General features: G+C 40.1%; 1 protein-coding gene across 22 annotated transcripts in view; it reads left to right on the forward strand.

Annotated features, from left to right (window-relative positions):
- MAGI1 (membrane associated guanylate kinase, WW and PDZ domain containing 1) overlaps positions 1–20070 on the forward strand; it is a 617360-nt gene that overhangs the window by 593669 nt on the left and 3621 nt on the right. For 7 of the 22 annotated variants that reach the window (XM_045192233.3, XM_045192241.3, XM_045192234.3 and 4 more), the window contains 6 exons: positions 1744–2034; positions 4934–5137; positions 12383–12476; positions 12608–12668; positions 13537–13680; positions 15983–16121. In XM_045192233.3, the coding sequence (XP_045048168.2) occupies positions 1744–2034; positions 4934–5137; positions 12383–12476; positions 12608–12668; positions 13537–13680; positions 15983–16121 (933 nt within the window). Of the gene's footprint in view, positions 1–1743; positions 2035–4933; positions 5138–12382; positions 12477–12607; positions 12669–13536; positions 13681–15982; positions 17849–18141; positions 19707–20070 lie in introns of those variants that run through there. The other 15 variants (XM_045192235.3, XM_053929681.2, XM_024556614.4 and 12 more) reach the window with 8 other exon arrangements.

The raw sequence follows: 20070 nt of genomic DNA on the forward strand, positions 1-20070 counted from the left end.
TACTGCAGCTATGGGAAACAGTGTTAACCAGTAGGGTCCCTAGAGCTCACTTATGTCCTCAGAATCTTTCTGCAAATAGTACTCCATGCCACCAGTAGCAGTCAGTCACAAGTAGCTTGTGAGATGTGATGAAAACTTTTTTTTTATTGTTATTCAATTACAGTTGTGTGCCTTTTCTCCCCATCCCTCCACCCCACCCAAACCCCCCTCCCTCCCCCTCCTCCACCCTCCACCTTGATTTTGTGTCCTTTATAGTAGTTCCTGTAATCCCCTCTCCTCACTGTCCCCTCCCCACTCCCCCCTGACCATTGTTAGATTGGTCTTAACTTCAATGTCTCTGGTTATATTTTGTTTCCTTTTTTCTTCTATTTATTATGTTCCAGTTAAAGGTGAGATCATATGGTATTTGTCCCTCACCTTCTGGCTTATTTCACTCAGCATAATGCTCTCCAGTTCCATCCATGCTGTTGCAAAGGGTATAAGCTCCTTCTTTCTCTCTGCTGCACGATGAAAACTTTTTAACTTCACTGGCCTAAGTAAAAATAGTAGAGCAATGTGGTTTTTGTCTATTTCAGAATTATTTTTTAAATCTTAAGTATTTTGGGTGTTTAGCTCTGAGTCAAAGATATTAAATCTATGAAGAGACAATTAAACTAGTCACGAAAGTACAAATGTTACATAATTCAACTTTCTTGTGGTACCTAGGGTAGTCGGATTTATAGAATCAGAAAGTAGGATGGTGTCTGCCAGGGGCTGGGGGAGAGGGAAAGAGTTAATTGGCCTTTAATGGGTACATAGTTTCAGTTTGGGAAGGTGATGACAGAATTCTGGAGATGATAATGGTGATGGTTGCACAACAGTGGGACTACTTAAGGCCACTGAACTGTACACTTAAAAATAGTGAAAAGGATAAATTTTATATTTCTATTTTACTACAATAAAAAAGAAATCTAGGAAAGGGCAGGATTTCTTGAATAAATGTAATCTTATCCAAAAGCTGTGCACAACACCTTTTGGTTTTGGCATGAAACATACATTGGTACCACCAACGGTTGTGGCAGTTTAGGAGTGCTTTGCCCTGTCACCTGACAAAGCAGTCACACTGGGATTTTATAAAATGGGAATGCTGAGGGAGGCTGGTGTATCCAGTGTGTGATCAGAGCATGTAATTGACACCTGGAAACTAGGAAGTATACCTCTGACAGGTATTGTCAGATTTCCCACAGGATGGCAACCTCAATAGTACTGTCAATTTACAATCTCTTGCCTGATGGAAAACTCAAAAGCAGAAACTGTTTGGAAAGCTGAGTAGGCTGAGACTTCTGGGTAACGGCAATATTAATGTGCTGCCCTGGGCACTTGTCTGAGGCAAGGACGGGGTCATCCTTGCTGTGGACCACACCTGCACTTCCTTCAGGTTGCCTTTGATTTGTGCCCTGGGCACAAATCAGAGTGACTTCAGAGTGCTGCAGCTGGAGTCGGGGTGTGGATATTGATGCATTAGTATGCTGTAAATGAGAAACGTTTTGGCTGTCCTTTTTGGCATTTCCATGGGTCAGTGTCAGTAAATACTGAGAAGTAAATACTTTTCTTCCCGAGAAGCTTTTTGAAATTCTTCTGTCTGGGTTCTGTGAGGCCACGTTAACCTCTTGCCCATTTGCAGTTGGGAGAGGAGGAGGAAGGGTGTCAGGCATGCTTTGAGCCCAGCCAGGTTACTGAGAGGCTCATACCTTGTTTGCACAGCCCCCAAAGCGGAGACGGAGGTGCCCTCGCCCGCCTCTTCCCACCACAGCAGTACGCAGCCCGCCTCCCTGACCGAGGACAAGCGCACCCCACAGGGCAGCCAGAACTCCCTGAACACAGTGAGCTCGGGCAGCGGCAGCACCAGCGGCATCGGCAGTGGCGGGGGAGGGGGCAGCGGTGTGGTGAGTGCGCTGCAGCCCTATGACGTGGAGATACGGCGAGGGGACAGCGAGGGCTTCGGCTTTGTCATCGTGTCGTCAGTGAGCCGGCCTGAGGCAGGCACAACCTTTGGTGAGTGCTGGCAGCTCTTCTCCAGTATCATTAACAGAAATGCTTCCCTGTTTTTTGCTTCATGTAATTACAGTCTTAATTGGGGGTGCAGTTTATTTGGTAGCTTTTCCCCTCCTGGAGGTTGGAGGGGTTTTTTGGTAACCATTTAGCGTCCACCCTGAATGCCTGTAAACAGGCACGCAGCAACCTAAAGCATACATGAAATCTGCATGAAATTTGCAGAACAACCCCTTGACAGTATAGAGAGTGAGAAATTCTTGCCAGGGAAAACCTTTTGCAAGGTCCTGGGTGAGATGTCATTGATAGCAGTAGCATTAGAAAGTCTGAGAGTTTTTAAAAGAAGCTTATGGCCATAAAAAATACACTTAGGAAAAACTAAAGGTGTAAGGAGTAACAATATTATATGAAATGCCCTTTCCACTGTGTCCTTTCCCTACTCTATCCCCATTTGAAATTTTTAAATTTAATTTTAAATAATATTTTTACTGTCACCTGGTTAAAAGTCTAATTGAAATCCGAGAGTCATTTGTCTTCATTGCCCTTGAATTCTAACAGGGGTGATTTCCCCATCTCATCCATGTGTTAGGGATTTCAGCAGAGTATAGAGAAACTCAGTTGTAACCCTCTCAAAAGGTTCACTCTCTCCTGGGTGCACCAGCAGAGACAAAGAGGAAACCAGATGATTCCAGGAACTACTAATCTATGAATCTATTTCTGATTGAATGGATTATATATATGTACTCCAAGAATGATCCACCTTTTTCATTGGATAAAAAGTCATTTGTTATTCCCCAAGTACATTTGCTGATATAATGGGAGGTGGGAAGGGCTGTGCAGGCTTTGCAATGTACCTCAGCTCTATCCCCAAATGACTTACCCAGGAGTCTGAGGATCAGTGGACCAGGGCACTTGCTGGCTGAGCTCAGCTACATGTTCCATCCCTTTAGCTTCCTGCTTCTGTAGAGCTCCCTTGCCTCTGTCCATTGCTTAGTGCTAAAGCTATTTTCCCTAAGGCTTGTCTTCAAGGAGACTGAGTCTGCCGGTCTGTGCATGTGTGGCTGCAGTAACAAACACCCATTACTAACATTGCTTTTGTGAGTGACTTTAATAATCCATGGATGGGTGACATGACATCAAGGCAAGGATCTTTTGTTTTTAAAATAATTTTGGAGACTTTTCTGCTTAATTTAAAAATAAAAAGAAAGGCAGGGGGTGTGAGAACTCCCAAGTGAAACTTCAGACCCACATTTTTAGTGTCTGTAAGCACCCTTTAATGTTTGCGGGATTTCAGAATTCTGTTTTACTTTTTAGAAGGAAGTAGCAGATATGTCAGGAGGTGGGAGGCTATGTGTTATTTAATGAATATTGAATGTCTTCACTCATAATTGGTCTTTGATTGTTTTTCTCTGGTTCTTACAATGAATGAATTAAACTATCCCTAATACCTTGCATGAGACTTCTGTTTCAAGCTATGCAGAGCTTTCTGCATACCTGCTCTTTGATACCTTTCTCATTTGGGTTGTCCTTGGAGATGGGCTAAACTTATGACCTTGAATTTGAGTATGAAACTTTCCACCACACCTGCTTGTTGGATTCAGGGAAAGAAAAACACTGTCTAACTTCCTTTTAAAAAATTCTTTTTGCCATAATGTTACATTTGATAATACAAACTCAGGCAAATATGATGAAATTCAAATGAGTTATAGCTTATTTCCCCACACATTTTATCCTCAAGGTCCAAATTGTGCTAGAAGAGCCTACTCAGTTTCACCGTCTCCCATGTTAATTTTGTCACCCTTTCCAAAAGGTGGCTCAACTGCATAACTGTCTTCACAGTCCCCAGAAAGACAAATTCCCCAAATCGGTGAATATGCATAAGAAACTTTGAAACTAATATACGATTAGCTGAAAACTCTGTGTCAGTCTTCAAAGCCCATTTTCCACGCTCAGAAGTTAACAATGCTCTTGGTTGAGACGTGGGATCCCTCAAAGTGCACAGTAAACCTGCCTCTTCAAATGCACTCTTCCTGGTGTTTCGTGTTATTGATGGGTAGTAACTGATAATGTGAAAGGAAATGATTAAAGGAAAAGCACTGAGGAATGATTTGAACCTAGCTTTGGATCACTGTCCTCAGCTTGAGTAGGAACTAGATTTTCATGTTCCTTTGAGATTTTCGGGAGGATGGAGGATGATTTCAGAGCTCATGAGCCATTTGGGTCCTACCCTGGAAGCACACGAAGTGAAGTAAGCTGGTTGATCGAGGGTCATAAAAGCAAAAATATATGTCAAGCTTGGGAGCTTTGTTGGCTCATCTCTAGTTTCCAAAGCTTTCTTCATCCTGGCGAGAAGGCAGGAAGTTTAAGTGTTTGTCCAGTAGGTGTTTTCAGACGGAATTTTTGCTGCTAGCAGACTCTCATGCCTCACCAGACTCCCAGTGATTATTTTTCTAAATGGAGAAGGAACAAAACATTGGCAGAAGCTGAAACAACAGCTGGCGAAAGTGAAGCGACATGAACACAGAATGTGTAAAGCATCCATCCCAGCTCTGGGTTTCACATTTGAAGTCCCAAAATAAGCCAATGGCAAGTTATCTTGGGGCTCTTGAGAATCTTTGAAGTTGCTAAGTATCCCAAATTTTATACTTGATTCAAGTAGGGGCACTGCAGTTTTCCCCTGTAGTCAGGGAAGGACTGCAGGCCAGGGCGGTAGCTTCTTACATGGACGCCCTGAGTGTTGCCAATGTTTTGACCATCGACGCAGAGCTCTCCTTTAATAACATTTGCTTAATGCTTTAATTAATTAACAACTTAACCTTCTCTTTCCCTTTTCAACCCTTTTTCTCCTCCCTATACAATATTCCCACGTAACTTAAAAAAAAATTAAAACTCAATATCAAAGCAGGCAATGCATGTGTGGCTATGCCTCACAAAATAGGTCGGATTATTGAGGGGAGCCCTGCTGACCGATGTGGCAAGCTGAAAGTAGGAGACCGGATCTTGGCGGTAAATGGATGTTCCATCACCAACAAGTCCCACTCAGACATTGTCAACCTAATCAAAGAAGCAGGAAACACAGTTACCCTCCGCATCATTCCTGGGGATGGTAAAGTATACCTATTGTGTCTCTCTCTCTGTATCTCTTTTTCCTATATCTCTGTCTCTTGATCTCTTTATGGTTAGTGTTCGTGTAATTGAATAGTGTTGATTTAAGGTGGCCTTGTCCATCCCTAAGGGAGCATAGCCATCAAACAAATGTGAGCCATTGTTACCAAACCTCACCTCACCCTCTTTACTTCATCCTCTAGGCCTTAAGACCTGTCTTGCTGCAGATATGAACATTTCAGAAAGTCTTCAACTTTCCCCAATAAATTTTGGTTTTGGTGCTCCTGGCTTTAAAATAATAGAATAGTTTGAATATAGGTGGTAAAGACCTCCTGATATTCCATCTGGAAATCACTAAGGATTTTTCCTTTAAATAATTACTAAAATTGAACTGTATAATATGGTGACATCACAAAATCTACATAATGACAGTGCAGAGCCAGTAGTGGTTGTTTTTTTTCAGAATAAGTGAATGTATCTCATTTTTTATTTAATTGGGAGAGCCTTAGGGTTTTGTTTAGCCTTGATTTGTTTCTAGTTTTTACATATGAATGAAGTCTCTATATTTTTATTTAATTACAGGTTTTATATACATTAAACTGGCCTGTTCTTGTTTGGTTGGTTGGTTAAATTCAGGTCTTTGATTCTTTTCCAGAAGTGGTGATATTCCCCCGACCCACCCCGCCTCCGCTCCCCAGTATATTTGGTATTGTCTGGAGGGAGTGCTCATGGCATGTAGTGGGTAGACCCAGGGATGGTTCTGAACATCCTACAGTATACTGGACAGCTGCCCCCCAAAAAGTTATCCAACCAAAAATATCATTATTCACTGTATTATTCATATTTAATGAAAATGAAGTTGATGCACTAATGTCACCAAGTATAGATTCTTCAGAGAATTAAGTGCTGAATATTGACCTCATTTTAAGTAGATTTGGCCCTTGGAAGGAAACTGATTACCTGTCCCAAAATATTTCAATGTCTTTTTTCATTTTTGCTATGCATGTGATAAAATAAAATATACACTCTAAAAGTCAGTATTTCTCAAGAGGAAATGTGGTTTTATAGAGCTAGTGTGATAGAAGTGTTATGCCATTGATATGTACAATTTTTAAAATTAGAGATATTTATCAAAACATAATTCACCAGATGAATGTTTTTATATATGAATTATTGGAAAGTGAGCTTTATAATTTAACATTTGGGTAGTATAGACTATGACTTTCAGAAAAAGTAAATCCAAAATCAAACAATAATATTGAAAATTGTTGGTTCCAAGAAGAAAGAATTTTCTCTGCACAAAAATACCCCATACCAAACGTTGAGGAAAAATTAACTACTTGAATGATGGTCTCCTCCACACTGGCTCAAATGCATGGTTAGTAATGGACCATCTGGTCTGGAGTCCATTCCACCAGTTCACCACCCTGAAAAGCTATTATAATTTAGGAAAGTGATCACAAGATGATAGAGCATAAGTTCCTTATGGAAAGGATGAAAAAAAACCAGAAAAATTAAATAAGAAATGGTTGAGAGAAGCAAATGTAGTATATAAATTTAAACACGTGGAAAGATTTCAAAAAACTAGTCCAAAAGAACTGGACACGAGAATTGACTTGCCGAATCTATGTTGGTCAGCCTTAATGTAGAAATGACAGTGTCCAAAGGAAAGAAAGCACTTCCTTGAGGAAAGGGCTTGGCAAAAAAGTTTGAAGTCAGGAAAGACAGAAATAGAAGCAACTTATACTACTGTGCACATACTAAGTGTTGACTTGATTTTTAAAAAGCGCAATGGAAAATATTTTTGGAAAACCTGAAAAACAAAAAATATAATGCAAGGTAAACTATCCAATAATAGTTATTGATGAAAAGACATTTTTTAAACTTGAATATTTAAAAAATATAAGTTTAAAAAATGAAGTTTACATTTTTTAAAAATTCAAGTTTAAAAAATGTAAAGTTCAGATAGAAATATCTACAGAGAGTCTTGTTTAGAAGAAGTAAACATTGGAGTTGATACAATATAGTTAAGGACTGGTGCACTGCTAAGGATGCAATTTCACAATTTCATCCAAGACACTACAGGAATTCGTTGCCATGGTAACAAAACTCTCCATCAGTTACTGTGTAAGTTTTGGAGGCCAGAAGTCAGTCAAGTCTGGCAGAGGTGGGCTTGTGATACTCATCTCGTAACTGGGGTCAACAGTTGCTTTCTTGGAAGTTAGCATTGAGGCAGGGGAGTTAGATTTCTGGGCAGAGGCTGGAGCCATCCTGGAGGATTTTGCACTTTGATGAAGGGAAATGCATGGTGGTTCCACTTCCTCTCTGTGAAAGTGGTTTAGACATGATGGAGTGTAGGGGAAAGGGAAGTGCTCTCTGGTCTCCTTCAGATCTTTCATTCTAATGTTTAATTCACCAGATAGCCCAAAGACAGTTTGTTTTGTGATCCTCATGAGGAGACTGAATTCCTCAATCAGAATGATTTCTAAAGCTCTTAGGAATCCATTTTGTCCAGAGAACTGTTCTCAGAAATCCTGGGAGGCATTTCAGGAGGATGCACTCTTGGTTGGACAGTGCTTGAAACCCACTCCAAATCTGCTTCTTTATCTTACTCGTGCTGCCTAATTCTTTTTTCTCATCATCATTCACCTCATTTTTTCTCCAACTTCACTTATCTGGGTCTATAGTTTTCCTCACTTCTTTGTCTTCCATCTTGCTCTCTCCATTCTCCCTCTCTCTCTGCCAACCCCCTCCAACAAAAGCTCTGTGACATTCCAATGTTGGACAGGCCTAGACCAGGGGAGGCCTCACCATCTCTGCTTTTACTATATCTGGGACCAGGGTGGAGGTGGAGTAGGACAGATCCTTTTCTCCTATGAGATAAAGGCACGGGATAGGAAGTACATAATGGCATCACAAAAAGGCCCAGAGAAGAGTTGACTGTACTGTTACTAAGTGAAGCTTGAACTGAAGTACCCGCTGAGCTAAAGCCAGCCCATAACTATACTGAACTGGAACTTGAAATCTGACGAATTCACCCACACACGCCTCCTACCACTTGGGTTGTATAGAGATGCTCTCTGAAGTCTGGATGGAAATGAGACTTTAATTAGATAGGGTAGACCTGGCGTGAACCAGGCTAACATGGGACCATCAGACTGAGTCGAGTTCAAGATAATGAAAATATTTATGAGCTTAAAATATATTTCTTAAATTATGGTCATGAATTTGTAGTACTTATCACTCTGATTCAAAGTATTTGTTTAAATAAGAGGTAAGGCTTGGCAGCACAGGTATTGCTATTTCCTTGGTAAAGGCACAGGGGAGTGTAACTTTATCTTACTAGAAGGCTCTGTGGACATGAGGCTAGCATAGACTCGGGCAAAAGAACAGGGTTCCAACACACACATTTAAAAAGTCTCCCAAAGGCTTCCTTCAGATGTTTATTATATATGTGTTTGTGCATTACAATATTTATGAAAGGAATGATTGTATCCTTTGTTGATTTGCTTGGCTTTGTAATGTGGATTCTGTATGGGAGGCTAAGGATATTACCATGGAAACAAGGTTAGAACTGTAATCTCTTGTTGTGGAGATATGTTGAAACCCCAGATAGACACTGCTGTCAGAAGTGAGTTCCCTGATTTAGCTGAGCACCCTGACAGCACCTGGAGAGCTCGCACATGGTTTTCTTGGTGCACAATTGCTATGCAAAGTGTAGTAATATCCATTTTCATTCCTCTGAGGGAGCTAACATAGGTATAAGCACTGTTCAATCAAGGATGTAGGGTACTTTCTGTCATTTATCATAAAAACAGCCAATCTGGCCATCTGCCTTGGAGTTTTAAAAGTCAAATACATTGACACACCTTTATAGTAATGCTGTTGGAGCCTACTCTTATATCAGGCTCTTCTTTTATATTTTTTCTATTATAGGCAGTAAATTGTACTTTAGAATAGAGTTAGGAGTTTATAATAGTGGGCTTCATTTCTCTATTTTAAAACACTGGGGGGAATTTCAGCACTTAAAGTCTTGGTTCATTCTAAGTGAAAACTTAAAAGTTGCCAGACTTTGAACATATTGCCTGTCTTTTCTAAGCCTCAGTGTCTCTATCTATAAAATGGGGGTACTAATTACACTTGTTTCATTGAAATAAATAATGAAATAATGCATGTGATACAGCACCTGGCATAGTTCTTGGCACAGTGTAAATTACTAGGAAATGGTGGTTGTTCATAGATTAAGAGAAACTACAAGGAAATTCAAGAAGCTCAAATAGGCCTATTTGCATATTAATTTTTTTTCTTTTATAGATTCTAGAAGGCGGGTAAGGGAGGGAGAAGGAGGGAGAAAGTCATCGATGTAAGAGAGAAACATTCATCAGTTGCCTCTTGCAAGCGCCCCAACCAGGGACCGAACCTGCAACCTAGGCACATGCCCTGATGGGGAATTGAACCAGGCATGCTTCGGTTCATGGGAAGACACCCAACCAACTGAGCCCCACCAGTCAGGGCTGCATATTAAATGTTAATTTTTAAATGCTTAAAGTTTAGCTTCAACCAAAACCAATTTGCATACAAATCGGTGAAAAATAACAAATTATAGATGGAAAATTAATAAAATAGTTCTGTTAAAATGCATATTGAGTAGTTATCTTTTATATCGCAGCAATCATGAAAGCAGCAGAAATAGAAAAATTGTTTGAGAATGAGATGTGATCTTCCTGGAGAACTCTGGCTTCCAAAACACACAAGCACTCTGAAGTGAAACCCCTACTCAACTCGGTAGTTATAATCATTGTAATTACAAGAGAACATCCTTTTTGGTATCCTGATTATGATTTCCCCATGGCCCGGACGGACCACCTTGTGATTTCCGAGAGAGTCTCCATAAATTTAACTACAGTGAGCAATATCAGGTTTTTTTAAAGGTCCAGTACAAGTGTTTATGAAATGTCTGGTGAATCATAATGAGAGGCTGTGCAGTCTTAGTCCTTTCCTTTATACTCGCACAGTGGGCATACTTTATGAAATATCTTAAATTTATCACCTTGTTGTACCACTTAACTGCAATCATAAAAATATGCTTTTAGTATTATGATACAGTAATAAACACATGCTACCAATAAAAATATGCTAAGCATTTTGGGGGCAGTTTTTATGTTCTAGGCACTATCACGTACACTTTTCTTTCAGATAATCTTTCAGATAATTTGGTTTCAGATAACCAAATCTCTAACATATTTCTGTTCTCCCACATGTGCGGTAGAGGAGACTGAGGCATAGAAAGTTTAAGTAATTTTGCTAAGGTCCCAGCTGGTAATTGCAGAGCTTGGGATGCAAAGCCAAATAGTCTTGACTTCAGAATCTGACCTACTTACTGTTCTGCTAAACTGCTTCCCAGTAAACTTGAGAAGCCTCACCTCCCCAGCTCAGAGGGTCACAAGGCATAGTGACATGATTAAAGGTTTGGAGGAGGCCTCGGGAAAGAAAACACAGACATGCAGGAACATTTCACTCTGTTCACCTATGGTCTCTCACCCTTAATTGAGCACAGGTTCCTTTTCCTTCAGAATCTGCAGAAACATTTGGCGAAACAGGTTGTGAGAAACATTGTCCTCATGCGGGAGCAGGATACACATTTCAGTTCACTAGATCTAGTTACATTTTCTTGTTAACTTGTACTTTAGCTGTAACAATCACTGGCTTTATGGCTGGAATACGAACTGTTAAAATCATATTTCAACTTTCTCATTTTGCAGAGAATTTAAATGATTTATACAAGTTCACAGTAGTAAATAAAAAGTAGAAGCAGTGGCAAGGGTCAGCCCTTCAGGAAATAAGCATTGAGTGCTTACTCTATGGCTGGTACTGTACTAAACATTTCATACATTACCAAGGGAAAAGAACTAATGTCTATCAGATGAGGAAAATAAGTCACTCAGCTGATAAGTGAGGAAAGGAGGATTTGAACCTGGTGTCAATCTCAAGTCCACGCTTTTACCAACTGTGTGTAATGAAAATTAACACATAATGGAAGACAGACCACAAATGACTGGGATTGGAGGGGTGTCTTTTCACACAGGACTGCAGTGAAAAGAAATGTAGTCCAGGTATCCCAGGTGGGGATACTTAACATTTCCCCGCAGAAACTTCGTTATACATCATGGGTAGATATATGTATTTGATATAAACATTAGAGTGCCTCCTAAAAGCCATAGGACTTCTAGAAACTTCTAGACTTCTTGACACACTGTGAATTAAACAGGCATTTGTGGCTGATCTTAAAATCTCACCACCATATTTATCATTTTCTTGAACAGAAAACGTACGCCATGTTCCAACAGTCAACGTAAAAACAAGTGCAACTTGCTCGTAGTCACTTGCTGTCTGCCTTGATCATAATGAGAGATGATTCTTAAACGAACATGTAATTATTACTATACGAATGATTACATTTTAATGTGTGCATTGGTGTGCAGTGTGTAGACATGTCCATGAACATTTCCTATATCTGGGTCTCCGCACTTCTAGAGATTAATGAAGTTGTCTATGAATGTGATTAGTAGAGAAGAAAGTCAATTTACCTAGGGATATAATCACATCTATTATGCTAGGGTGGCTTCATAATTTATACAGCTTATATTTACAAACTGTAGCTCTAACAATTGCAGATTTTAAAATTAATTTCTCATGAGTGATACTAGACGAGATCTGTCAAGAACTCCACATTTTCCGTTGTACTTCATTAAAAGCAATGGGCAAGAAAGTAGACGGTGTGTTTTTAACAAGACACTGCACATTTCTAAATTTAATATTCACATGAGGAAATAAAGATTCGTTAAATATTGCTAATAAATTGCAGGAAACGTTTGGAAAGATATTTATTACCAGCCTGTGAAATTCTAGGAAGTAATTTTGGTGCAGTACGTGTAAGTGGTGGGGGAGGGGTGGGAGACACCTGCCTTGGCTGGAGTTTTAGGGGGCCATTTTCTTGGGCAAACTATTTCCTTTGTTGGGATGTCTGATTGGAAGAAAGGGAATGGGGTTTACATGGCTCACATCATAGAATATCTTAAAATAGTACTTTAAAGTCTTAATTATTTACAAATTCAAGTCAGAACTTTCTGAAACGGTGACAGAGAAGCCCAATTTGTCATTCAGACATGGGGCTTGTGGATACCTCCTAGTGTGACAGTGTCTTCTCTGGGGCCCACATTTCATTGTGCTCTGTCTCATCCTACAGAGTCTTCGAATGCCACTTTGCTAACCAATGCAGAGAAGATTGCCACCATCACCACCACACACACCCCTTCTCAGCCAGGGGCCCAGGAGACCAGGTCAGACATAGCTGTCGTTTCTTTTGTTAGCTTAAAGGGGGAAAAGTAACTCCTGGCATGATGACACTTGTCGTTCATTCTTTCTCAGTTTCCCCATGAGTTGCTTTTATATATTTCTTTCACTTTGGCAGGAATACCACCAAACCAAAGCTGGAATCTCAGTTTGAGTTCAAAGCACCCCAGGCAACACAGGTGAGGGCTGTTTCTCTTTTTTCTCTGTTTACTTTGTACATTTCCTTCTAGCTTTCTGAGCTATTTTTATGAGATATCTTTTACAAGGTACCCAATGAAAATAAATAACCTTTTGTGAGGTAATGCACTAAATATGGACTCATATTTGATTGTCTAGGAAATGACATTTTATTTTACTACCTTTGAAAAATATTTCTAGATATCCTTTTCTAGGGGGGGAAAAACAAAATAAAAAGCTGTAATTGGTGACCAATGGAAGAGCAAAACAGCTGACATCTGCTCATGGTATTCCTAATTGCATTTATGCTAAGATGTCTTTTTCTTCAGGTATGTCTCAGACCTGTGAATTTCAGGTGGGACCCACAGAGCAAACTGTCTTTTACAGTAGTGGTGGAGGGCGCATAAATAATAAATAGCAGGTGAAGCCAATTTGGGAAACATTGTACGATGCAAAGTTAAGCAGGCTCCTTTTTTATTGGCCTTCCAAGCCCTTTGGTACCCTAATAATGAGCACTGCTGGTGTTTTTCAGTCATTGGACAGGGAGGCTGAACGTCCCACAATTTGCAGGGCGTCATGTAATGAATTTTCCTGCAGTAAATGGAGAATTGCAGCCTCACTGATTTCAATTTTTATACATGCATGTTGGCATGCAGTCTATAGGCACACTCATGAATGTTTTCAAATTCTGAATCTCCAAACTTCTAAGGTTAATGGATATTAACAAACAAGTGAGGATCACCAAGAAGGGGATAGTGATTATGCCTTTTGGTCAAATCATCATAATAGAGAATGTTTGGGAAGAGATGGAGAGAAATATGTGTGGATACAAGTTCTCCCAGAGTGATTACATTAAATTTTTTTAAATAGGAGCAGGAGTTTTACACTGTGGAACTGGAAAGAGGAGCCAAGGGATTTGGCTTTAGTCTTCGAGGGGGCCGAGAATATAACATGGACCTCTATGTTCTGCGCTTAGCAGAGGATGGTCCTGCAGAAAGGTGTGGAAAGATGAGGGTAAGTCGGAAGAGGAGTTCAGAGTCAATGTAAATACATCATCTGTAGCGACTTTTTGACGTTATATGGCTAGAAACTTCTTCATGAGAATTTTATTTTTTACAGCTTTCAGGGCAGTCGAAATGCGTGACTCCCACCCTAGTGTAGATCTCTCCCTGAAACATAGTTAGATGTAGCTGCCAAGGTTCGGTGAACCCTTTCAACTCTTTGGGGTTGGAAAAAGGATTAAAATTACTTACAAAATTATTAAGGGAGACATTTTCTGAATATCATTTCATACTTGTTATACTTAATCTCATGAAGCAGACCTATCACTATGTTCATAGGAATTCCTGAGTGTACCAGGATGCTTAGAGAGCAGGAGAGCTCTGTAGTTCTGTAGGTTTTGCATGGCGAGCTCCATTTGGCCGCTAGCTAGTCACCAGCCATCTTACCCTAGCCTCAGCAGCATTTGACTCTGCCTCAGCAAAGGGACAGTCACTCCATGGCATGAATATTCAGGGTCACTCTATAGTAGTCAAAACTACAAAATTTAAATACAAAAATCCACTCTGCTCTGTTTAGATATCTGATACTGTTATTGCATATGAATGTGTTGCTCTCCTTGGCAGATTAGATGACTAAAAAAAGAAAACTCATCTGCTTGCTATAGATAGGTCACATAGATGGAGATACACGCATAGGAAGCAATTGGCAGCAAATTTAAAAAAAAAAAAATCAGGAGTCAGGTCAGGAAAAAAAAAAAGTGAATGAAACTGGGCCTGGGCAGAAAGAGGAAAAAAGTGACCAAGGGTAGGGAACTTAATACTGGTACTTAAGACACAATCTTGAATTTTAAGTTTCTTCAGATTCAATTTTTTATGAGTGTTCTTTTCCATTGGGGAAGTAGAGCACATGGGTGGTTTTTAAAAATTAAACAGTTAAAAGTGTTACATAATCACAATACAGTTCCCTGGATCAAACCGTGTATCAGTTTCTTCATGCACGTACATGCACAATTTGTGCCTGTACAAGTCAATATACAGGGCCCGGCGAGGTAACGCCTGTATGAGTGTGGTTGGTGGGGTAATGATATGGGTGTGATGATTTATAGTTTTAATTTGAGAATTTCACCTAAAATGTCATATGATGTGCTTCAGTGTGATATTGTTATGTTACAGAATTACATGCTTACGATGTTGTAATAAAAAAGGCGTTATTTGTGCTGGACCCTGTATACTGGTATATATTTCTTTTGTTTAAACTTCAAACACATGGGATATGCTTTTTCATGGTTTTACTCACTTAAAAGGGTTTCTGATTGAATGAATACTATGATCATGATATTTTGTATAATGCTATATAGATCACAAGACACGTTTACATGTATTCTCCAATTTCAAATCCTGAGCTTGGTAAGCATGGGATATTATCATCTTCTATAGGAGAGGAAGTGAACTCTGAGACATTAAAAGGACTTGAGCAAGATCACGTAACTAACAAAGGATAGGCTCAAATTCAAGACTTTAAAGTCCAAAGCCAGGGCTTCTCTTCTACCTTCTAGAATATAAGTTCCATGACAGGAAGATCTGGCCTTTTCTGTTTACTCCTCTATCTCCAGTGCCTGGAAATGCTACTGTCAATATATCAGCCAGATTGCTGTCTCATCTGAAGACTCTGCTGGGGAAGGACTTGCTTCCAAGCTCACTCACAGGGTCATTGGCAGGATGCAGTGCCTATCGGGCTGCTGGCCTGGGCCTCCCTATATGTCCTTAGCATGGACTCCATAGGGCAGCATGCATCAGAGTGAACAAGTGAGAGAACAAAATAGGGCAAGACAGAAGCCAGAATCATTTCATAACTTTATCTTTAAACTGACCTCTCATCATATTTGCTGTATTCTGTTAGAAGCAAGTCACCAATTTCAAACCACATTCCAAGGGAAGAAAATTACATAGGACGTGAATACAAGGAGGTGGGGATCATTGGGGGCCATCCAGAAGCTGCTTACCACATCTTCCTTTCTCCAACAGTTAATATTCCCTTTACTGTTTTATTAGTTTTTTTCCTTAGCACTTAATACTATCTGACATAGATGTAATTTTCCAATTTTCTTGTTAATTGTATTTCCCCCATTAGAATGTCATCTCCATCAGGGCAGGAATTTTTTCACTGCTGCATCTTAAGCCATAGATTTTCTAGTATACATTCAATAAATATTTAGGAAATCAATAAATGAAAGAATTTTAAATAATAAAACACCTCAATAGCTGGTGAACCCCTTTTGTGATGTTCTCATTTTGTTCTCTCTTGCTTTGAGCAGATCGGTGATGAAATTTTAGAGATCAATGGTGAAACCACCAAAAACATGAAGCATTCTCGGGCTATAGAACTGATCAAGAATGGTGGCCGCAGAGTGCGTCTGTCTCTGAAGCGGGGAGACGGCTCAGTACCGGAATATGGTGGGTCAAACTATGAAAACATTCCTTCCTTCCCTGGCATGACTCCATGAATTTGTCTCCAGAACTGCAGCAGGAAAGTCTTTTTGTTTCCCCTATTCACCAGTGTCTTACCAGCCTTTTGCACCATGTGATTATTTGCCTCGCTTGTTCTGAAATCTCTACACATTTCATCCTTTTGCTTGCTTACATGGACTGGGGCATGGCCTAAGACAAGATCTTTATAGCCCCCTTTCTGATAATCAGAGAGAACACTTTGTCTAGTCCGACCAGGAGCGAAGGAATGATTGTTTGAACTGTGCCAAACTGTTTCTCAGATCCAATTGTTAGCACAAAATGACTATACTCCTTTTAAGAAGCAGGAAAGCAGGTTTCCTGAGTGATATGTTGAGGCACAATTCTTTTTTTTTCTTTTGTGGTAACTTGATGTCTTATTTATGAGACGTGAAACTTTGAGATTATTTGGGGCCTTGCTCACCTCCTTTATGCTCTGTATACAACACTTCTGCATCCCCCCCCTCTGGTCCCTGCCCCAACCCAAACCACCTGAGCCCACTACTAGAAAACAGACAAAACTGTTGATATGTTAGCCATATGTTTTTAAATGATAAAGGGTAAAATAGATTCCCAGTGCTCATCATGAGGGAAACACATGATTATACCTTTCCTATGGGGAAAGCCAGATTATACATAGAGTTCCTTTGTCATATCTATAGACGTGATTTGACTGAACAGCAATGATCTTTACATAGCTTAGTGTCCTGATGGCAAAATATTATATATTATAATAATTATGTCCTATTTATTTGAGATTCTTGTTTAAAAATTTAAAAAAGAAAAAAAGCTATGCCCTAGATGTAGGGCTTTTCTTCCCAACCAAAGGTCTACAAAAGTTTCTATAGAAACTGTGATTGAATGGTCCCTACGTACATCGGTCCCCTTTATTAGGGATTTTATCTGTTATCACCCTCTTTTCTGAAAGTCATTCTGCACAATTCCCAGTTGCATTTTGGACTTGTTGAGATCCTCAATTCAGATGCAGCTCAAGAACAAGATAACTCCTTTGAAGGATAGTCTTCCCAGGTGTTGGACATCCATACAGGTGCAAAGTATGAGGGGCCCAAGGTGGGAGATGGGTGGTTATCAGATCAGGCCCCCTTAGATATGGCCAGCCACGAACGGGGAAGGTAGTCTGACAACGCTAAGATGTTACAGCTGTGCATACTGAACCATTGATAGGTATATTGATGTCACTGAAACTGTGTAACATTGTTTCCCTTTTCTGTCTTCCCTATGCTTCTGTTGGATGTGATATTCCATTTGAGAGTCACCGTCAGTAACCTGTGTACCCTCTCAAAACCTATGTCTGTTGCACTGAGGATGAAAATCCAACACTAACAGATGTTCTTTGGGCCAGAAATAAAGATCATTTAAATACTTGGTTTTCCAAGAAGGGTTGAACATGCCAGGATTGTGCTGCTGTAATGTCTCCATGTGTCATTTGGACTAAATCTCTCTAATTCTATTGATTAGAGTCACAAATGGGTTATAATATGTTAAGTTCCAATATTTTTCTGACTTGATTGGAACCTGCTTCTCTGTGAGGCTATTTTTGTAATGAGTTTTTTGTACTTAATTTAATTGCCGCGGTCTTAAGGGGGGTGGGAGGGACTTTGTTCTTTTGTTGTTTATTGTTAATGCTTTCCTATGCCAGCCTGTCATTGTTCCAGTTGTTTGAAAAAAAAAAAAGAAAGAAAAAAGGATGCATCTATTGTCTGGGTCCTCGAGTCACCTTATATGGCTGTCTGAAAACGTCACTGTTCTGATTGCGGTCTCTGCAGCCTTATTTGAGTGTTGCCTTAGACTGTCTGACTGGACAAATAAACTCTCTTTGCCCTATGTTAACAAATGCAGATTTTTTTCTTTCCTCTTTGTTATAGGGAATCTAAATGTTCAACTTTTTCTCTTTCTCTTTCTCTCTTTCTCTCTGACTGTTCTTGGTGCTGGGCCCTCCCTTCTACAGCGATGATACCTCCTAATATCGCTGCATGTATGAGAAATGAAAAGCTCGGGGAGGCTTGCTTCTACCTTATGGGCCATAATCAAACTACGGTTTGTAGCTCAATCAATACTAGGTGTTTCTGTGCTGTGGCCTAATTTCCTCATTGCTTCTGCTTAGCTCTATTTTGATATGTTTGACAATTCATTCTGAGCACCCTGCGTTCTTTGAATTGTAAGTACACCGCTGACCCTGTTGAAGTCTTGCTGTCCCTTACCTTAAAAGTAGGTGTAAGAAACCCCAAGTTTAGATTTATGATAACAATCTAAGCACCTCCCCTCACCCAGATCTTAAAATGGCTTGTTTTAATTCTAATAGCCTACCTAGCATTTAGAAAGAACAAACATCATATCACAGAGCTCTCACCCAGGTATATAGGTATATACGGCTTTGCTAGACAAGAAGATGAGATTTCCTGCTTGATCAGTTATCTCTTGGCAAAGGGCGGCCCATGGGCCAAAACGTGCACAGCATATTTTTGCAAGTGAAGTTGAGTGACACGACCCATTTTATGTGTTGTCTAAGGCTGCTTTTATACCACAGTGCCAGAGTTCAGTAGTTGTAACAAACTATGTGGCCCGCAAAGCCAAAAATATCTATTCTTTGGCCCTTTACAGAAAAAGTTTGCCAGCCCCTGCTCAAGACTATATTCCTGCTTTTGTTAACACCTACCCAAGGTTGTGGGAAATCATTCATGAAACAGATTGCTTACTATTGATCTTGTTGCTTCATGAAAGATCCCTACAGAGCATCTGCTTTGTCTCTGTGGCCGTCCCCCTGGTTTGCCCACCATGCTGTAGCACACCACCCCTGGTGCCTTGCCTAAAATGGTATAGTAGTGTGTAAGACCTATTGGGTTTAGTGGTAACAAAGCATCCATGCTTCGAAAGAGCTCTCATAAATTCAGGATTCTACCTACATGCACAGTGTTATTTTAAATAGTGTAATAGTAAACAAAAGCCCATGAGTGTTGCCCTGCTTTTAAATCTATAGATATCTTGATGTTGTAAGAAGCAGTCCAGCAACTCCATGGCTAATGGGTGGAATTATGGCCGAGTATAAAGAAAAGTGCCTCTAAACTAAAGACTTTATCTGAACTCCATCTGATGTCAACTGTGTCCCTCACAACCTCCCTTCCACTCCCTTTTACCTGTCAGAAGACTCCATATTTTAAAAGGTTTCTTAAACTTACACAAAATTAAATAGCTGAATAAACATATGCAAGGGCATAGAAAATGTTTAATGGACCGTCACTTAATGTCACCTTTGCCAGTTGTCCACATCTGGTTGTGTTGGCTCCATAGAGCCAACCACCATCCTGGATTATTATTATTTTCTAAATAAAAGTATTTTGAAATGGACATGTACTGTGCATACAGTAAAATGCCTGAAGCCTAACTATACAGTGCAGTGAGTTTTCACCTCTGTGCACCCATTTAATTACCACCCAGATCAAAACACAGGCTGTTAACATTCCCCCAGAGAGTTGCTCATGCCCAGATCATTTTTAAGCAAATTTAAAAAAGTATTCTCTAAAGGAAATATTTTCTTTCATGGGGACAGGGGAGGGGTGGGTAAGGGAGAAGGGTTGGTGGGTGGGGGAAGAAGAGCAAGGGGCAAAGTGGGAGTGTTTGAGTACCTCTAGAGAGACAGACAGCCTATTGATAAGGTCATGCCTTTATGTTCTAAGTTCCGTTAATCGTCTATGTGTTGAGTAGAGAGAACAGTATGGCTAGACCCTAGAATCCGTGCGCACTAGTTTTTAACCGAACTAGTTGCAGTTATACTTAACTAGGACTCAGCTGGCTTTGATTCTGACTGCTTTAACAGTTGTGTGTGTGTTGTCACTAATGACAGCTCAAGCGTGGGAGTGGGGACGGGAGCCCAAGGTCC

The sequence above is a fragment of the Desmodus rotundus genome, chromosome 8, assembly GCF_022682495.2.
Source record: "Desmodus rotundus isolate HL8 chromosome 8, HLdesRot8A.1, whole genome shotgun sequence".
In the NCBI taxonomy this organism is placed as follows: Eukaryota; Metazoa; Chordata; class Mammalia; order Chiroptera; family Phyllostomidae; genus Desmodus; species Desmodus rotundus.